At 44.6% G+C, this 17,624-nt stretch overlaps 1 protein-coding gene across 2 annotated transcripts in view; it reads left to right on the top strand.

The window, feature by feature from the left end:
- RINT1 (RAD50 interactor 1) overlaps positions 1-14,256 on the top strand; it is a 52,747-nt gene extending 38,491 nt beyond the window's left edge. For both annotated transcript variants that reach the window (XM_075342570.1, XM_075342569.1), the window contains exons 9-14: positions 7,801-7,938; positions 8,649-8,848; positions 10,171-10,385; positions 10,497-10,677; positions 12,721-12,839; positions 13,040-14,256. In XM_075342570.1, coding sequence (XP_075198685.1) covers positions 7,801-7,938; positions 8,649-8,848; positions 10,171-10,385; positions 10,497-10,677; positions 12,721-12,839; positions 13,040-13,262 — 1,076 coding nt within the window. In that variant the 3' untranslated portion in view covers positions 13,263-14,256. The remainder of the gene's footprint in view (positions 1-7,800; positions 7,939-8,648; positions 8,849-10,170; positions 10,386-10,496; positions 10,678-12,720; positions 12,840-13,039) is intronic.
- Positions 14,257-17,624: the final 3,368 nt, after the last annotated feature.

Genomic DNA, 17,624 nt, shown 5'->3' with positions numbered 1-17,624 from the left:
ATTCCCTTTAAAAGGGTTTTACATCAATATTTTTTTAAATCAACTTGGACTGGTTAAAAATAATAATTGTTATGCACCCTCAGATGCTCCATTGATACATCTCCATCGCTGCCCCAGTATTTGCAGCAATGAAGTCACAACTAAAGCACACGTCACCTCTAGAGCCAATCACTGTGTTCATTGGACTTCTGCCTATTACATTGGCATAATTTCTAGGTCCATTGACTGGTTGGTCACATGTACTGTAGGTGTAATATCACTGCTACAACCTGTAAACAAGGACAGGAGCAGCGAAGGTAATGCTGATTTCTTTGTCGCTCCATTGGGAGACCCAGACAATTGGGTGTATAGCTACTGCCTCCGGAGGCCACACAAAGTATTACACTTAAAAGTGTAAGGCCCCTCCCCTTCTGCCTATACACCCCCCGTGGGATCACGGGCTCCTCAGTTTTCATGCTTTGTGCGAAGGAGGTCAGACATCCACGCATAGCTCCACTGTTTAGTCAGCAGCAGCTGCTGACTATGTCGGATGGAAGAAAAGAGGGCCCATACTAGGGCCCCCAGCATGCTCCCTTCTCACCCCACTTTTGTCGGCGGTGTTTGTTAAGGTTGAGGTACCCATTGCGGGTACGGAGGCTGGAGCCCACATGCTGCGTCCTTCCCCATCCCCCTTAGGGCTCTGGGTGAAGTGGGATTTTACCGGTCTCCAGGCACTGAGATCGTGCTCCATCCACAGCCGCTGGGGAATCTGCTGGATATGGAGCTGAGTATCGTCAGGGACATGGCCCTGCTACGTCAAGGTACTCTGTGTCCCCGTACAGACCGCGCGCAGACACACTGCAGCATTGCTGGGTGTGTTAGTGCGCCGGGGACAATAGCGCTGCGCGCTTGTGCCACTACTCACTACAGCTCTGCTGAGTGAGTTAATGTATTGGGAACTGCCGCGCCGGCCGCTGCTGTCAGTTTACGCTGCGGTGCGGCTGGGACTTGTGGTGCGCCGGGGACTTCCGCGCTGGCCGTGCATATATGACGGCCGCGCTTATTACTCGAGTCCCCGGCTTTTGCGGCCTAGTTTCGTTTCGTTCCCGCCCCCAGGCCTGCCAGTCAGGGGAAGGGCGGGACGCTGTACAGAACATCAGCGCAGAGGGCTGGAGTCTACTTTACATACTCCAGCCCTCACACTGGGCACAGTGGGACGCCAGTTTCCCGCACTTTGTCTGAGGCACGCCCACGGTCCGCCCCTCTTCACAGAACGCCGGCAGCCATTCCTGTGGGCAGTCTAAGCTGGAGAGGGGAGACAAGTTCTGGGAGACCCAGACACGGGATTCTGGCGACCACACACCGCGTTTGAGCGGGCGGAAGCGGCACCTCTGGTGCTGACCCCACTAGTGCCGAAGTGTACATTTGTATTTTTATGCTTGCATGCTATACATTGCACTGTACGGTCGCTGGTGATTCTTGGCTATATACCCTCCTAGATTGCTCAGAGGAGACAACAGCATGTCATCCGCAAAAAGCAAGGGTGCCAAGGCACAGGCTTTCTATGCTGCTTGTACCGCATGTGAGGCTACTCTACCGGCAGGTTCCACTGACCCCCACTGTGTGCAGTGCTCGGCCCCTGTGGCAACTGCTCGGCCGGGGCCTCTGCTAGAGGTGACCCAGGGAGAACCACCTGTGAATACTGTCCAGGTGACGGGGACGGAGTTTGCAGTTTTGGCTGATAGATTGTCTGTGACTATGACTGAAATTCTAGAAACTTTGCAGTCTAGACCAGTAACTCAGACCATGGGCACTGTTGAATCATTGCTCCCTGGTCCCCCTCAGTTGGATCAGCTCCGGGTTCCGGGGGTGTCCCATGCATCCCAGGGTGAAGGCTCTGACACGGACGACAGTCCCAGGCAGCCTAAGCGAGCTCGCTATGAGCGACCCTCGACTTCATCACACTGGTCAGGGTCCCAGCAGGAGGACTCTCTGTATGATGAGGCGGAGGTAGCTGATCAGGATTCTGATCCTGAGACCGCTCTCAATCTGGATACTCCTGATGGTGACGCCATAGTGAATGATCTTATAGCGTCCATCAATAGAATGTTGGATTTTTCTCCCCCAGCTCCTCCAGTGGAGGAGTCAGCTTCACAGCAAGAGAAATTCCATTTCAGGTATCCCAAGCATAAATTAAGTACTTTTCTGGACCACTCTGTCTTTAGAGAGGCAGTCCAGAAACACCACGCTTATCCAGATAAGCTTTTCTCCAAACGGCTTAAGGATACACGTTATCCCTTTCCCCCTGACGTGGTCAAGGGCTGGACCCAGTGTCCCAAGGTGGATCCTCCAATCTCCAGGCTTGCGGCTAGATCCATAGTTGCAGTGGAAGATGGAGCTGCACTTAAAGATGCCACTGACAGACAGATGGAGCTCTGGTTGAAATCCATCTATGAAGCTATCGGCGCGTCGTTTGCTCCTGCATTCGCAGCCGTATGGGCACTCCAAGCTATTTCAGCGGGTCTTACACAGATTGACACGGTCACACGTACATCTGTTCCGCAGGTGGCATCCTTAACCTCTCAAATGTCTGCATTTACGTCTTATGCGATTAATGCTGTCCTGGACTCTACGAGCCGTACGGCAGTGGCGTCCGCCAACTCCGTGGTTTTACGCAGAACCTTGTGGTTAAGGGAATGGAAGGCAGATTCTGCTTCCAAAAAGTGCTTAACCAGTTTGCCATTTTCTGGTGACCGACTGTTTGGTGAGCGATTGGATGAAATCATTAAACAGTCCAAGGGTAAGGATTCAGCCTTACCCCAGCCCAAACCAAACAGTTGGTTTCGGTCCTTTCGAGGCTCGGGCAGGTCCCAATTTTCCTCGTCCAAAAGGAATCAAAAGGATCAGAGGAGCTCAGATTCTTGGCGGGCTCAGTCACGCCCAAAAAAGACAGCCGGAAGACCCGCTACCAAGGCGGCTTCCTCATGACTTTCGGCCTCCTCTCTCCGCAGCCTCGGTCGGTGGCAGGCTCTCCAGCTTTGGCGACATTTGGCTGCCACAGGTCAAAGACCGTTGGGTGAGAGACATTCTGTCTCACGGGTACAGGATAGAGTTCAGTTCTCGTCCTCCAACTCGATTCTTCAGAACTTCTCCACCTTCCGACCGAGCCGATGCTCTTCTGCGAGCGGTGTGCACTCTAAAGGCAGAAGGAGTGGTGACCCCTGTTCCTCTTCAGGAGCAAGGTCTCGGTTTTTACTCCAATTTGTTTGTGGTGCCAAAAAAGGACGGGCCTTCCCGTCCCGTTCTGGATCTAGAACTGCTTAACAAGCACGTGAAAACCAGGCGGTTCCGGATGGAATCCCTCCGCTCCGTCATCGCCTCAATGTCTCAAGGAGATTTCCTAGCATCAATAGACATCAAAGATGCTTATCTCCACGTGCCGATTGCTCCAGAGCACCAGCGTTTTCTACGCTTTGTTATAGGGGACGAACACCTTCAGTTCGTAGCTCTGCCTTTCGGGCTGGCGACAGCCCCACGGGTCTTCACCAAGGTCATGGCAGCAGTAGTAGCAGTCCTGCACTCTCAAGGTCACTCTGTGATCCCATATTTGGATGATCTACTTGTCAAGGCACCCTCTCAAGAGGCATGCCAACACTGCCTGAACGTTGCGCTGGAGACTTTCCAGAGTTTCGGGTGGATCATCAACTTTTCCAAGTCAAATCTGACCCCGACCCAATCGCTAACATATCTTGGCATGGAGTTTCATACTCTCTCAGCGATAGTGAAGCTTCCGCTGGACAAACAACGTTCACTACAGACAGGGGTGCAATCTCTCCTTCAAGGCCAGTCACACCCCTTGAGACGCCTCTTGCACTTCCTAGGGAAGATGGTAGCAACAATGGAGGCGGTCCCTTTCGCGCAGTTTCATCTGCGTCCACTACAATGGGATATTCTCCGCCAATGGGACGGGAAGTCGACGTCCCTCGACAGGAACGTCTCCCTTTCTCAGGCGGCCAAGGAATCTCTTCGGTGGTGGCTTCTTCCCACCTCATTGTCAAAAAGAAAGTCCATCCTACCCCCATCCTGGGCGGTGGTCACGACAGACGCGAGTCTATCAGGGTGGGGAGCAGTTTTTCTCCACCACAGGGCTCAAGGTACGTGGACTCAGCAAGAGTCCACCCTTCAGATCAATGTTCTAGAAATCAGAGCAGTGTATCTTGCCCTACAAGCCTTCCAGCAGTGGCTGGAAGGCAAGCAGATCCGAATTCAGTAGGACAACTCCACAGCGGTGGCATACGTCAACCACCAAGGAGGAACACGCAGTCGGCAAGCCTTCCAGGACGTCCGGCGGATTCTGACGTGGGTGGAAGACACGGCATCCACCATATCCGCAGCTCACATCCCAGGCGTGGAAAACTGGGAAGCAGACTTCTTCAGTCGCCAGGGTATGGACGCAGGGGAATGGTCTCTTCACCCGGACGTGTTTCAGGAGATCTGTCGCCGCTGGGGGATGCCGGACGTCGACCTAATGGCGTCCCGGCACAACAACAAGGTCCCGGCCTTCATGGCACGGTCTCACGATCACCGAACTCTGGCGGCGGACGCCTTAGTTCAAGATTGGTCGCAGTTCCGGCTACCTTATGTGTTCCCACCTCTGGCACTGTTGCCCAGAGTGCTGCGCAAGATCAGGTCCGACTGCCGTCGCGCCATCCTCATCGATCCAGACTGGCCGAGGAGGTCGTGGTACCCGGATCCGTGGCACCTCACGGTAGGCCAACCGTGGGCACTACCAGACCGACCAGACTTGCTGTCTCAAGGGCCGTTTTTTCCATCTGAATTCTGCGGCCCTGAACCTGACTGTGTGGCCATTGAGTCCTGGATACTAGTGTCTTCAGGATTATCTCAAGAGGTCATTGCCACCATGAGACAGGCTAGAAAACCAACTTACGCCAAGATCTACCACAGAACGTGGAAGATATTCTTATCTTGGTGCTCTCCTCAGGGAGTTTCTCCCTGGCCATTTGCATTGCCTACTTTTCTTTCCTTCCTGCAATCCGGTTTGGAAAGGTTTGTCGCTCGGCTCCCTTAAAGGACAAGTCTCAGCGCTATCTGTATTTTTTCAGAAGCGCCTAGCACGACTTCCTCAGGTACGCACGTTCCTGCAAGGGGTTTGTCATATCGTCCCTCCTTACGAGCGGCCGTTAGAGCCCTGGGATCTGAACAGGGTTCTAATCGCTCTCCAGAAGCCGCCTTTCGAGCCTATGAGGGATGTTTCCCTTTCTCGCCTTTCACTGAAAGTGGCCTTTCTTGTAGCGGTCACGTCTCTTCGGAGAGTGTCCGAGCTAGCAGCGCTGTCATGCAAATCTCCCTTCCTGGTGTTTCACCAGGACAAGGTGGTTCTGTGCCTGATTCCGGAGGTTCTCCCTAAGGTGGTATCCCCCTTTCATCTCAATCAGGATATCGCCTTACCTTCTTTGTGTCCTCATCCAGTTCATCAATGTGAAAAGGATTTGCATTTGTTGGATCTGGTGAGAGCACTCAGAATCTACATTTTCCGCACGGCGCCCCTGCGCCGCTCGGATGCACTCTTTGTCCTTGTCGCTGGTCAGCATAAAGGGTCGCAAGCTTCCAAATCCACCCTGGCTCGGTGGATTAAGGAACCAATTCTTGAAGCCTACCGTCCTGCTGGGCTTCCGGTTCCCTCAGGGCTGAAGGCCCATTCTACCAGAGCCGTGGGTGCGTCCTGGGCATTACGGCACCAGGCTACGGCTCAGCAGGTGTGCCAGGCGGCTACCTGGTCGAGTCTGCACACTTTTACCAAGTATTATCAGGTGCATACCTACGCTTCGGCGGACGCCAGCCTAGGTAGACAAGTCCTTCAGGCGGCGATTGCCCCCATGTAGGAAAGGGCCGTTTTTTTACGGCCCTATCACGAGATATTATTTTACCCACCCAGGGACTGCTTTTGGACGTCCCAATTGTCTGGGTCTCCCAATGGAGCGACAAAGAAGAAGGGAATTTTGTTTACTTACCGTAAATTCCTTTTCTTCTAGCTCCAATTGGGAGACCCAGCACCCGCCCTGTTTCCTTTGGGTTTTTTGTTTTTTCGGGTACACATGTTGTTCATGTTGAATGGTTTCAGTTCTCCGAGATTCCTTCGGATTGAATTTGGTTTTTAAACCAGTTATTGGCTTTCCTCCTTCTTGCTTTGGCACTAAAACTGAGGAGCCCGTGATCCCACGGGGGGTGTATAGGCAGAAGGGGAGGGGCCTTACACTTTTAAGTGTAATACTTTGTGTGGCCTCCGGAGGCAGTAGCTATACACCCAAGTGGCTGGGTCTCCCAATTGGAGCTAGAAGAAAAGGAATTTACGGTAAGTAAACAAAATTCCCTTCATTATTGTGTGTGTGTGTGTGTGTGTGTGTGTGTGTGTGTGTGTGTGTGTGTAATATATTATAATATATAATTTCTTTATTTAGAATGTTTCTTAATAATACAGAAATGAGATAGCATGAAGCCAACAAGCATAAGCATCTGTTTTACAAAAAGTGTGTGTGTGTGTGGGGTGGGGGGGCGCGGATGGGAAACAATAAGAGGAATGCAAGGAGGAGCGAAGTCATGAAAGGTGGGAGTGTAGAGGGATTTATAGGGTATGGAAAAGACCTGTGGCAATGATGCATCTAAAAGTTGATGAAAAATATGTGAATTAACATCACTATTTATCCTTGAAGTACTGTGAGTTCTTAATTATTATTTTTTTTTTTGCATATAGTCCAGGATACAAGATTTAAAGTGTCCAAAGAATTTCAATAATAGAAATATGTGCAAGGGGCTTTCCTTTAAAAGGTGTTGTCTCAAGTTCATTAAAAAAATAAGTAAAACTACCAAGTGCTTGTAAAAACAAACTGTCAAATCTCTCTCATTAAATATCCTCTCTGTTCTCAAGATTTTTAATATTGCGGTATACAGCTCGTTGCCTACGTTACAGGCCAAGCACACTATATGATTTACAGCCTGTTTATGCTGGTGAGTCGTCGTGCACTTCTATTTTGCTACTGAGGCAAAGCTGCTAGCAGCTTGGGAGAGAGTACAGGTCACCCCAGCAGCACGACTATTCCGCTGGTCCAAACTGTCAATCTTCAAACTGCTCCCAGCAAAGCAGGTGGGCTTCTGAAGATAGTTCCGGAAAATCCCTTTAAGGCTATGTGCGCACTAGAAAATTGACTTTTCTTAAGAAAAATCCGCACCCTCTGGCAGAATACAGCACTCGCGGCAAAAACCTCGGTAAAACCGCATCCAAGTTTTTGCCGCGATTTGATGCATTTTAGCCACGGTTTTGCTGCGGGTTGGTCCCTGCGGATTTTTACCATTATCTATGGCAAAACCGCAGGTACCTGCAGAAAAGAAGTGACATTCACATTAATTCCGCAGCGGAAATTCCGCAGGTATAAAAAAAAAACAGTGTGCTCACAGCATTATTTTTATACCCATAGGTTTTGCTGGGGAATGACTGCAGAAATGTTAGACACATTTTCTCCAGCAAATCCGCATTAAATCCGCAGCATGCGCACAGGGCCTAACAGATGACCACATTTTCACCAGGCTGATGAAGCTCTTCTCTGTCATTACTGAGGGCGATTCATACCTACAACATTTTGAGCAGTTCTGATTTTGAGTCCAAATGTTAAACTAACCATGATTGCTGGATGTGCTGTCATTAACATATCTAACATTACCATGTGACTTCTCATATAAAGCAAGTGTCACTAGAAATAAAAATAAATAAAAAAAGTTTTCTTTTAATTTTGTTTTCCTTGTTAGTGGCTCTAGAAAAGATGGATTCTATGCTGTCATCAGAGGCTGCCTGGTCATCACAGTACAAAGACATCTCTGATGTTGATGAGATGAAATTTCCAGACTGTGCAGAGACATTTATGACTCTTCTGCTTGTTATAACAGGTATTAATTTTATATTTTTACAATGACATTTTTAATTCGGGATAATTTTGAAATGCCATTTGCAAAAAAAAGGACCCTTCACGAGTCTATGCCAACATGATCACCGCCGGGAGCTCAGCGTAAGTTATAGCCGAGCTCAAGCTGTCACAGCCAGGGACAGTCCCCGCACCACCCCTGGCTGTTTAACTGCCTAAATGCCGCGGTCAGTGTCGATCGCAGCATTTATGAGACTAGGAGAGGGAATGTGAATTGTCAATAAAATTTCTCACTTTCCAATTTCCTGGTTGCCCTCTTTTCTCTGGATACAGCAGCACCCACAAACACAGCATTTTTCCTTTTTACTCCGCTATTTCTAGAGCAATCCAAAAAGTTTCATAGCTGTCACGGTTTTCAGTGTGTGCAGAGATTGTCAACTTTTATAGACAGTGCAATAACCTCGTTTTGGGAGTTAAAGCCTTTATAAGTGGAGAAAACTTTTTTTATTTTTTTACGTTTCTTACAACACTCCATTGTTTTTAGGTTGTATATATAGATCAGTGTATTTATAGCATCCGCAAGTTTCACAAATATAAGTAATACACTTTTTTTTTAATCTACATTCTTTACTTGATGTCTATTGATTGATGTCAGCTAATCATCCTTGGTGTACCTATTGCATGTCCGAGCTGAGTATATGGCTGAAGCAGTTTTTCTTCTCTTGTGACTAACAGACAGATATAAGAACCTCCCCACCGCAGAAAAGAAACTGAAGTTTTTGGAGCTGCAGAAAAATTTAGTTGATGACTTTAGGATTCGTTTAACACAAGTGATGAAGGAAGAGAACCGAGCTCTTCTCAGCTTTAAATACTGTGCAATCCTGAATGCAGTCAATTATATTGCAACTGTGCTTGGAGACTGGGCTGACAACATTGTGAGTCGATGCATTAATATTAACATTGCATGTTTAGTCATGTTTTGTAAAGGGAAGTTTTCAGTAGGATCAACCCTCCTAAGCAGTTTATATCCACATATAGGTCATAGGAAGATGAATAAATTGATACCTTGATATCTGCAATCAGATGTCTTATTCCAGAGAAATCAGTATTTTTCTTATGTGAATGATCTGTTCCAGGCTATGAATAGGACATGGATCTGCATGAGATTTTGCCTCCAGAGATTATATTTCATAAGGTAGGTGTTACTAGTGTGTAAGTGATTTGCTGCTCTCCTGATCTCACTTGAGATCTGTGTGTAATTAGAACGCCAGAGTCACACTTGCAACTTACTTATGCGTGACACATGCGAGTCTCGCATCGCATCACCTGGCACGGCTGCACTGCAGTTGGTCGGCTACATGTATTTCTATGCAGCTGAGATGCTCCTGTGCTAAGAGTGCGCGTGCCAGGTGATGCTATGTGAGACTCGCGTGTGTCATGCATGAGTCACTCGCAAGTGTGACTCCGGCATAACTGACACCTCTGTATCCTCTCAGCTTACATCTCACAGGCAGCAAGTGTTGGAATATTGTTACAATACAGCAGAGCTGTGAGAGCTGCAGCTGCAAACGTTTTTTTTTTAAGAAGACAAAGTTGAGTTCTACGGTTCTTTGTTACATATCTCATACTACTAACACCCGCTTTTATTAAAAATAGCCTCTGCAGGCACATTCTCATATAGATCAGTGTCCTGTCCCCAGCCTGGAACATCTCATTTACATATAAGAAAAATGTGGATTTCTCAGGTAAAAGACATCAGATCTTCGATAGCAAGGTATCGTTTTATTCAGCTTCTTATGACCTACATGTCCATTTACATGGCTTAGGAGGGCTGATCCTACTGACAGATTCCCTTTAAGGATGTTCAGCACTGTTTCTACTGAATTCTGCATAGCAATTGCTTTGCCTTTTGGTGTCCTTACAAGCTTTATAAGGGGCAAACACTAAAAAAAACCCCCACTTTTTTTGGTTTAAAGTGTCACTGCACTTTCAGGTAATTATTTAGAAATAGAAGATGTTATAACATGTCTGGTAAACATGCAGCATACAAGTCATAAATAGGGTCTCTTGTCTAATAAGATATATTACAAAGTTTCCTATAATCTGTTTTGGGCATGATAATTGCAATGTTTGCTTTTGTGCCTGTGAGTTCTTTATTCTGGATGATATTCGTAGACGTGCTGCGCACATTTTATTAATAATCTGTTTATACGTCATCGTACAATGCTAATTTGTAATATAAAGTCTGTGCTTGCAGTTTTTCTTACAGCTGCAGCAAGCTGCACTGGAGGTTTGCACTGCTATAAATTCTAGCAATAAGCTACAACTTGGGCAGCTGGCTTCCATGGAAATCTCTGTGTTTGATGATATGATTAATCTTCTTGAGCGACTAAAAAACGATATGTTATCGCGTCAAGTTGAGCATGTTTTCCGAGAAGTCAAAGAAGGAGCGAAGATGTACAAGAAAGAAAGGTTTGTCTATCATCTCTTATCTGCTTTATCTTTTTTTTTTTAATTTATCTATTTCTTTTTCTTTACAAAAAGCTTATCTCTCTAACTTGTCTTATTACGTGCTAATTCCAGATGGCTATCGTTGCCTTCACAGTCAGAACAAGCTGTGATGTCATTATCCAGCTCAGCATGCCCGATGCTACTGACGCTCAGGGACCGTCTTCTGCAACTGGAACAACAGCTGTGTCATACGTTATTCAAAAGTGTTTGGCAAATGCTTGCCGAAAAGCTGGATTTGTTCATTTATCAAGACGTAAGTAAACCAGATCATCGCAGACAACGAGGTCTTGAGAGAGTTAATGCACCACTCCATTTGGTTAATTCAAAAAAGTTCATTTTTTTTCTCATTAATGTACACTTTGCACCCTATCTTGACAGAAAAAAAAACAGAAATCTAGAAATTTCTGCAAATTTTTGTTTTTCAAAAAAGAAAAACTGAAATATCACATGGTCATAAGTATTCAGGCCCTTTGCTCAGTATTGAGTAGAACCCTTTAGAGCTAGTACAGCCAGGAGTCTTCTTTGGAATGATGCAACAAGTTTTTCACACCTGGATTTGGGGATCCTCTGGCTTTCTTCCTTGCAGATCCTCTCCAGTTCCGTCAGGTTGGATGGTGAATGTTGGTGGACAGCAATTTTCAGGTCTCTCCAGAGATGCTCAGTTGGCTTTAGGTCAGGTCTCTGGCAAGGCCAGTGAAGAATGGTCCGTTGTTCTGAAGCCACTCCTTTGTTATTTTACCTGTGTGCTTGGAGTCATTGTCTTGTTGGAAGGTGAACTTTCGGCTACGTCTGAGGTCGAGCGCACTCTGGAAGAGGTTTTGTTCCAGGATATCTCTTTACCTGGCCGTATTCTTTCCTTCAATTGCAACCAGTAGTCCTGATCCTGCAGGTTAAAAACACCCCCATAGTATGTTGCTGCCACCACGTTTCACTGTTGGGATTGTATTGGGCAGGTGATGAGCAGTGCCTGGTTTTCTCCACACATACCGCTTAGAATTATCACCAAAAAGTTCTATCTTCGTCTCATCAGACTAGAGAATCTTATTTCTCATAGTCTGGGAGTCCTTCATGTGTTTTTTTTGCAAACTCTATGCAGACTTTCATATGTCTTGAATGGAGGAGAGGCTTCTGTCAGGCCACTCTACCATAAAGGCCCGACTGGTGGAGGTCTGCAGTTGAGTTTCTGCAACTTTCTCCCATCTCCCTACTGCATCTCTGGAGCTCAGCCACAGTGATCTTGGGGTTCTTCTTTACCTCTCTCACCAAGGCTCTTCTCTCACAATTGCTCAGTTTGGCTGCACGGCCAGGTCTAGGAAGAGTTCTTGTGGTCCCAAACATCTTCCATTTAAGGACTATAGAGGCCACTGTGCTCTTAGGAACCTTGTGTACTGCAGAAATTCTGTTTGTAACCTTGGCCAGATCTGTGCCTTGCCACAATTTGGTATCTGAGCTTCTTCAGCAGTTCCTTTTGACCTTATGATTCTCATTTGGTCTGACATGCACTGTGATCTGCGAGGTCTTATATAGATAGAACTTGATTTAGAAAGGCACACACCTATCCGTTTAATTAAACACAGCTGGACTTCAATGGAGTAGAACCATCTCAAGGAGGATCACAAGGAAATGGACAGCATATAACTTAAATATGAGCGTCTGAGCAAAGGGTCTGAATACTTATGACAGTGATATTTCAGTTTTTCTTTTTTTAAAAACTTGCAAAAATGTATACATTTCTGGGGGTTTTTTTTTCTGTTAAGATGGGGTGCAGAGTGTACATTAATTAGAAAAAAAAGAACTTTTTTGAATTTACCAAATGGCTGGAATTAAACAAAGAGTGAAAAAATTAAAGGGGTCTGAATATTTTCCGTACACATATAATAATTCAGCTCTGGAGTGGTGCTTTAAATGTAAGTCCCCTGTCTTATATTCACCTGCTGCTATCTAAATCTGTTTCCAGCATCATTCCAGTCAGTCTCCGGCGATTTGCGACCTGCCGACAGCGCCACTGTTTCACGTTGCAAGCCAGAGGTCACAAATCAATACAAGTCTGAGAGCCTTCATAGTTACATTGAGAGCTTGTGACGTAACTTTTGGACAGTCAGAAGTTACGGGTACAAGATGGCGCTGCTGGACCAGAGTGGCGCTAAAAAAGGATTAAGATGGCAGGTTGAGTATAATATCGTGGGTAGGGGGCTTATATTTAGAGTGCCACTATAGCACAGAAGGAAAAGAAAACGCTGGCGTGGTGCTGTAATATGTTATCACTAATTATTGCAGAATATTTTTTCTTTCACAGGTCATTTTGGCCAATCATTTCAATGAAGGTGGAGCAGCACAATTGCAGTTTGATATGTCAAGGAATCTCTTTCCTTTATTTTCCCATTACTGCAAAAGGCCAGAGAATTATTTTAAGCAGTGAGTATAAATGTGAACAAAACAGAATTTCTAAAGCTATTTAAATGAAGAAGAATGATAACATAATACATATGGTAGAAATTTTGGCAAATACTTCACTTACACACTGATGTATTTGACCCTCTTGATAACTCGTTCTCGGCTAAATACTGCGATACTATGACATCACTGTATCTCATCGATACATCTCATTCTTCCAGTGTGAAAGAAGCCTGCACGATTCTGAATCTTAGCGTGGGCTCTGCATTGCTTCTGAAGGACGTGTTACAGTCTGCAGCACCGTGCTTGGATAAAACCGCTACTAATGACAAAGTGCCCTCCGCTACAGCAGCACTAAACGAACTTGGAGTCTATAAACTGGCACCCCAGGATGTGGACATTCTTTTCAATTTACGAACAAACTGGCCAAATACTGGAAAATAATAATTTATCTGTCTAGATCTGTCTTTTCCACACACACGAGTTGTTTGTATGACCTTTGTATATATGTATTATAAATGAATGAATGCCCTAATCATGGGATTTAAATAAGGCAAGTTTTACATTTTCTACCAAACATGATTTCAGTTTTATATAACAAAGATCACAGGTAACATAAACTGGGTTTGTTTCTGCAATACAGTATAGTGTTATGTCATAGTCTCCAATTATTGTACAAATATGATTAACAGGCTCTTATTATACAACATTAAAGGAGTTGTCCATTAAAAATAACTTCCTGTAGATAGAAGGGAACTTGCTGATCGGTGAGCGTCCAAATACTGTGACTAGAACAGAAATTCTCATGGTTTGCAGCTCCATTCATTCTCTATGGGGCTGCCCGAAAATGTTGAGTCAATGACTGGCTGCCCCATAGGGAATGAATGATGCAACAGACTAACGTGCACTGCCAATCCATCCAAAAGGGGACAAAAGTTGCCCATTCTGCTGAACGGTGCAGGTCAGAGGATGGAAATCCACCAATCCCAAAGTCATCACCTATCCAGTGATGTTTTCATTAGACAGCCCCTTTAATATCCATGTATGAATTCACGTTTGCAACATGTAACTAAAGATGCAGAGATGATGGCGTGATCTCATACGCTTTTATTAGAATAATTTGTTGATTTTGCCATTTTGTAATATTCTATAGTATGTTAAAATGATTGTCCACTTCTGAACATCCCCTTTTCAATATCTTCTAAGTGAGCCTAGTAAAATAAGAAAAAAGCAAACTTGCCTCTTGGATTGGTACTTCTCCGGGCACCATGTCTTCTGGCAATCTCAGGACATTGTCAAGAAAGATGTGCAGCCCATAAACACTGATTTGGATGCAGGGCTCATGTTACATGAAGGAAAAAATATAGATGAAAAAATATAGATGAAGGATCCAGCACGATTTTTCTTGTTAGATAGAAACATCAAAGCTTTATTTTGAATAGTTAAAAATAACAAAAACGTGAAGACCGAGGTGTTTAAGGAGTCAAAATGGGAACTTAACGCGTTTCGGACTTCATTTTTAAAAACATACAGAGTCCTTAACTTATGATTAAGGACTCTGTATGTTTTTAAAAATGAAGTCCGAAACGCGTTAAGTTCCCATTTTGACTCCTTAAACACCTCGGTCTTCACGTTTTTGTTATCTTTAACTATTCAAAATAAAGCTTTGATGTTTTTATCTAACAAGAAAAATCGTGCTGGATTCTTCATCTATATTTTTTCCTTGGCGTACATAACCGGTTGGGACTCACCGGCGGATCCAAGGCACCCGTAAGGAGTAGCAGTATTGATGCAGGTGAACTGTGAATTTTTCCTCATGTTACATGACCATTGTCAATGGATTGCGGGGGACACAGTGCTCTGAGTAGAAGAGTGGCGGTGGCCTGAGAGCTAAGAAAGCCTTTCAATTAAACCCCCCCCCCCAAAAGAAAAACAAATGGGGGGGGAAGGGGGTACGATACTGGATAACTCCTTAAGGTAATATAACTTTTTTTCACATCTGGTAAGATCACCGCAATAGTCACCAAGTGTATGTCATCTTTTTTCTTATAGAAAAACATTAGTCATGTGCTCTTGTTACGATTTTACACAGACTCACAAAATACCAAAAGTTGCACCAAGTTCTTATAATCTACTCCAATTAGATCATTAGATGTTTTATTTAGCATGAAAAAGCCAGAATGCCTAAGTATTGATGTTTCTATTTGTGAAGTTTCCATTACACATCTATAAACCGGACACAAAAGATGAAATAATTGCAGCAATAACAAGATTTTGGTCTAGTGGTGTTTTTCTCTTTGCAGTAACATAAATTAATTGCCAGTTAGCCCAGTGACCAGCCAATGTTTATTACAATTTCATTCAAACCTCAAAAATATTAAAAAAAAACCCAACAAAACGTTTTAGTATAACTAGAAGAATTATCTGGCATAGATTTATTTTTTTCAGGTATGCATACTTGTAAAATTTTTAAATAATGTTGGCATACTCACCAACTAGCAGTCCTATATATCCAGGCCTCTCCAGATATCGTTATTGGCTCAGGAATCAATGCCTGTTCTGTTCGGAAGTTTTTCTCTACTGTCCACATCCAAGGAGATTAGCTACAGTGCCGTGGGTTGTAAACTTCTTGATTATGTTGTACATAATGGACAAAGCAACATCAAAAATTCTGGAGATTGAATTGTAACCCCGAGATTGTTGATATATTTTTATTACAAGTTGGTTCTCAAGTCCTCAGACAGTTCTCTTCTCTTTTTGTTCTCCATGTTTAGTGCGGCACACTCAGACACAGAGTGCAAAGATTGAGTCAACTTTTCCCCTTTTTATCTGGTTTCAGGTGTTATTTTTCATGTGGCCCACACGTGTTAATTGCAACAGGTGAGTTTGAATGAGCATCACATGCTTGAAATAAACTTGTTTATTCACAATTTTGGAAAGGTGCCAACAATTTTGTCCTGCCTATTTTGGGGGCTTTGTGTGAAATTATGTACAATTTGCTACCCCCCCTCCCTTTTAATTTTTGTGTTCCAATACACATAAGGGAAATAAACGTGTATAACAAAACATGTAATTGCAATAATTTTCTGGGTCTAATACTTCATTTTCTGGAACAATTTCAAGGGTTCCAACACTTGCGTTCATGACTATGTCCCCAAGACGTTTTGCATAACGTACAATATGCACCATTTGTTATACTCACCTATGGGGCAGTCTGGTGATGGACGTCGTTGGTCTTGATTCTGTGCCTCCTCTCTTCTTGCTTCGTGTGGATGATGCATCCTGTGTCATCCACACAGTCTGCCCCATCAGGCTTCTGTGCAGGCATACTTCTTTCTGCCCTTTCGAGGGCAGAGCAAAGTATTGAAGTGCGCATAAGCGAAGAAAGGCCAAAGAACACCTGCACATGCACACTACAACACTTTGCTCTACTGAGGGCAGAGCAGAGAAAAGTGCGTCCGCACACAGTATTGTGATGGTGGACACTATGGATGACGTAGGAGGAGTCATTCACATGAAGCTTAAGAAGTGTCATCAGCATATTGCTACAAAGAGACTGGAAGAGACACAAAGGCAAAAGTGGATGTCCATTGGCCACATCCCACACGGATGACAGCTTCATTGTGAACAATGTCCTTTGGAACTGGATGATGAATGCCATTCAGCTCATTGAGATCATACCATTTGGGAACGACTGCTGGAGACTGGTACCTCAAATCGAGTGGCCTGCACTTTCTCCAGACGTGAATCCCATAGAAAACCTGTGGGATCAACTGAGTCGCCATGTACAGTGCTGGCCAAAAGTATTGGCACCCCCTGCAATTCTGTTAGATAATACTCAGTTTCTTTTTGAAAATGATTGCAATCACAAATTCTTTGGTATTATCTTCATTTAATTTGTCTTCAATGAAAAAAATTAAATAAATTTGTCATTAAGCCAAATTGGATATAATTCCACACCAAACATAAAAAGGGGGTGGACAAAAGTATTGGCACTGTTTGAAAAATCATGTGATGCTTCTCTAATTTGTGTAATTAACAGCACCTGTAACTTACCTGTGGCACCTAACAGGTGTTGGCAATAACTAAATCACACTTGCAGCCAGTTGACATGGATTAAAGTTGACTCAACCTCTGTCCTGTGTCCTTGTGTGTACCACATTGAGCATGGAGAAAAGAAAGAAGACCAAAGAACTGTCTAAGGACTTGAGAATCCAAATTGTGAGGAAGCATGAGCAATCTCAAGGCTACAAGTCCATCTCCAAAGACCTGAAAGTTCCTGTGTCTATGGTGTGCAGGGTCATCAAGAAGTTTAAAGCCCATGGCACTGTGGCTAACCTCCCTAGATGTGGAAGGAAAAGAAAAATTGAGAGATTTCAACGCAAGATTGTGCAGATGATGGATAAAGAGCCTCGACTAACATCTAAACAAGTTCAAGCTGTCCGAGGGTACAACAGTGTCAACCCGTACTATCCGTCGGGGTCTGAATGAAAAGGGACTGTATGGTAGGATACCCAGGAAGACCCCACTTCTTACCCCGAGACATAAAAAAGCCAGGCTGGTGTTTGCCAAAACTTACCTGAGAAAGCTTAAAACGTTTTGGAAGAATGTTCTCTGGTCAGATGAGACAAAAGTAGAGCTTTTTGGGAAAAGCCATCAACATAGAGTTTACAGGAAAAAAAAAAGAGGCATTCAAAGAAAAGAACACTGTCCTTATAGTCAAACATGGCGGAGGTTCCCTGATGTTTTGGGGTTGCTTTGCTGCCTCTGGCACTGGACTGCTTGACCGTGTGCATGGCATTATGA

This window comes from Anomaloglossus baeobatrachus, chromosome 4 (assembly GCF_048569485.1).
Source record: "Anomaloglossus baeobatrachus isolate aAnoBae1 chromosome 4, aAnoBae1.hap1, whole genome shotgun sequence".
Classification (NCBI taxonomy): Eukaryota; Metazoa; Chordata; class Amphibia; order Anura; family Aromobatidae; genus Anomaloglossus; species Anomaloglossus baeobatrachus.
This window is presented reverse-complemented; position numbering and strand designations above follow the sequence as displayed.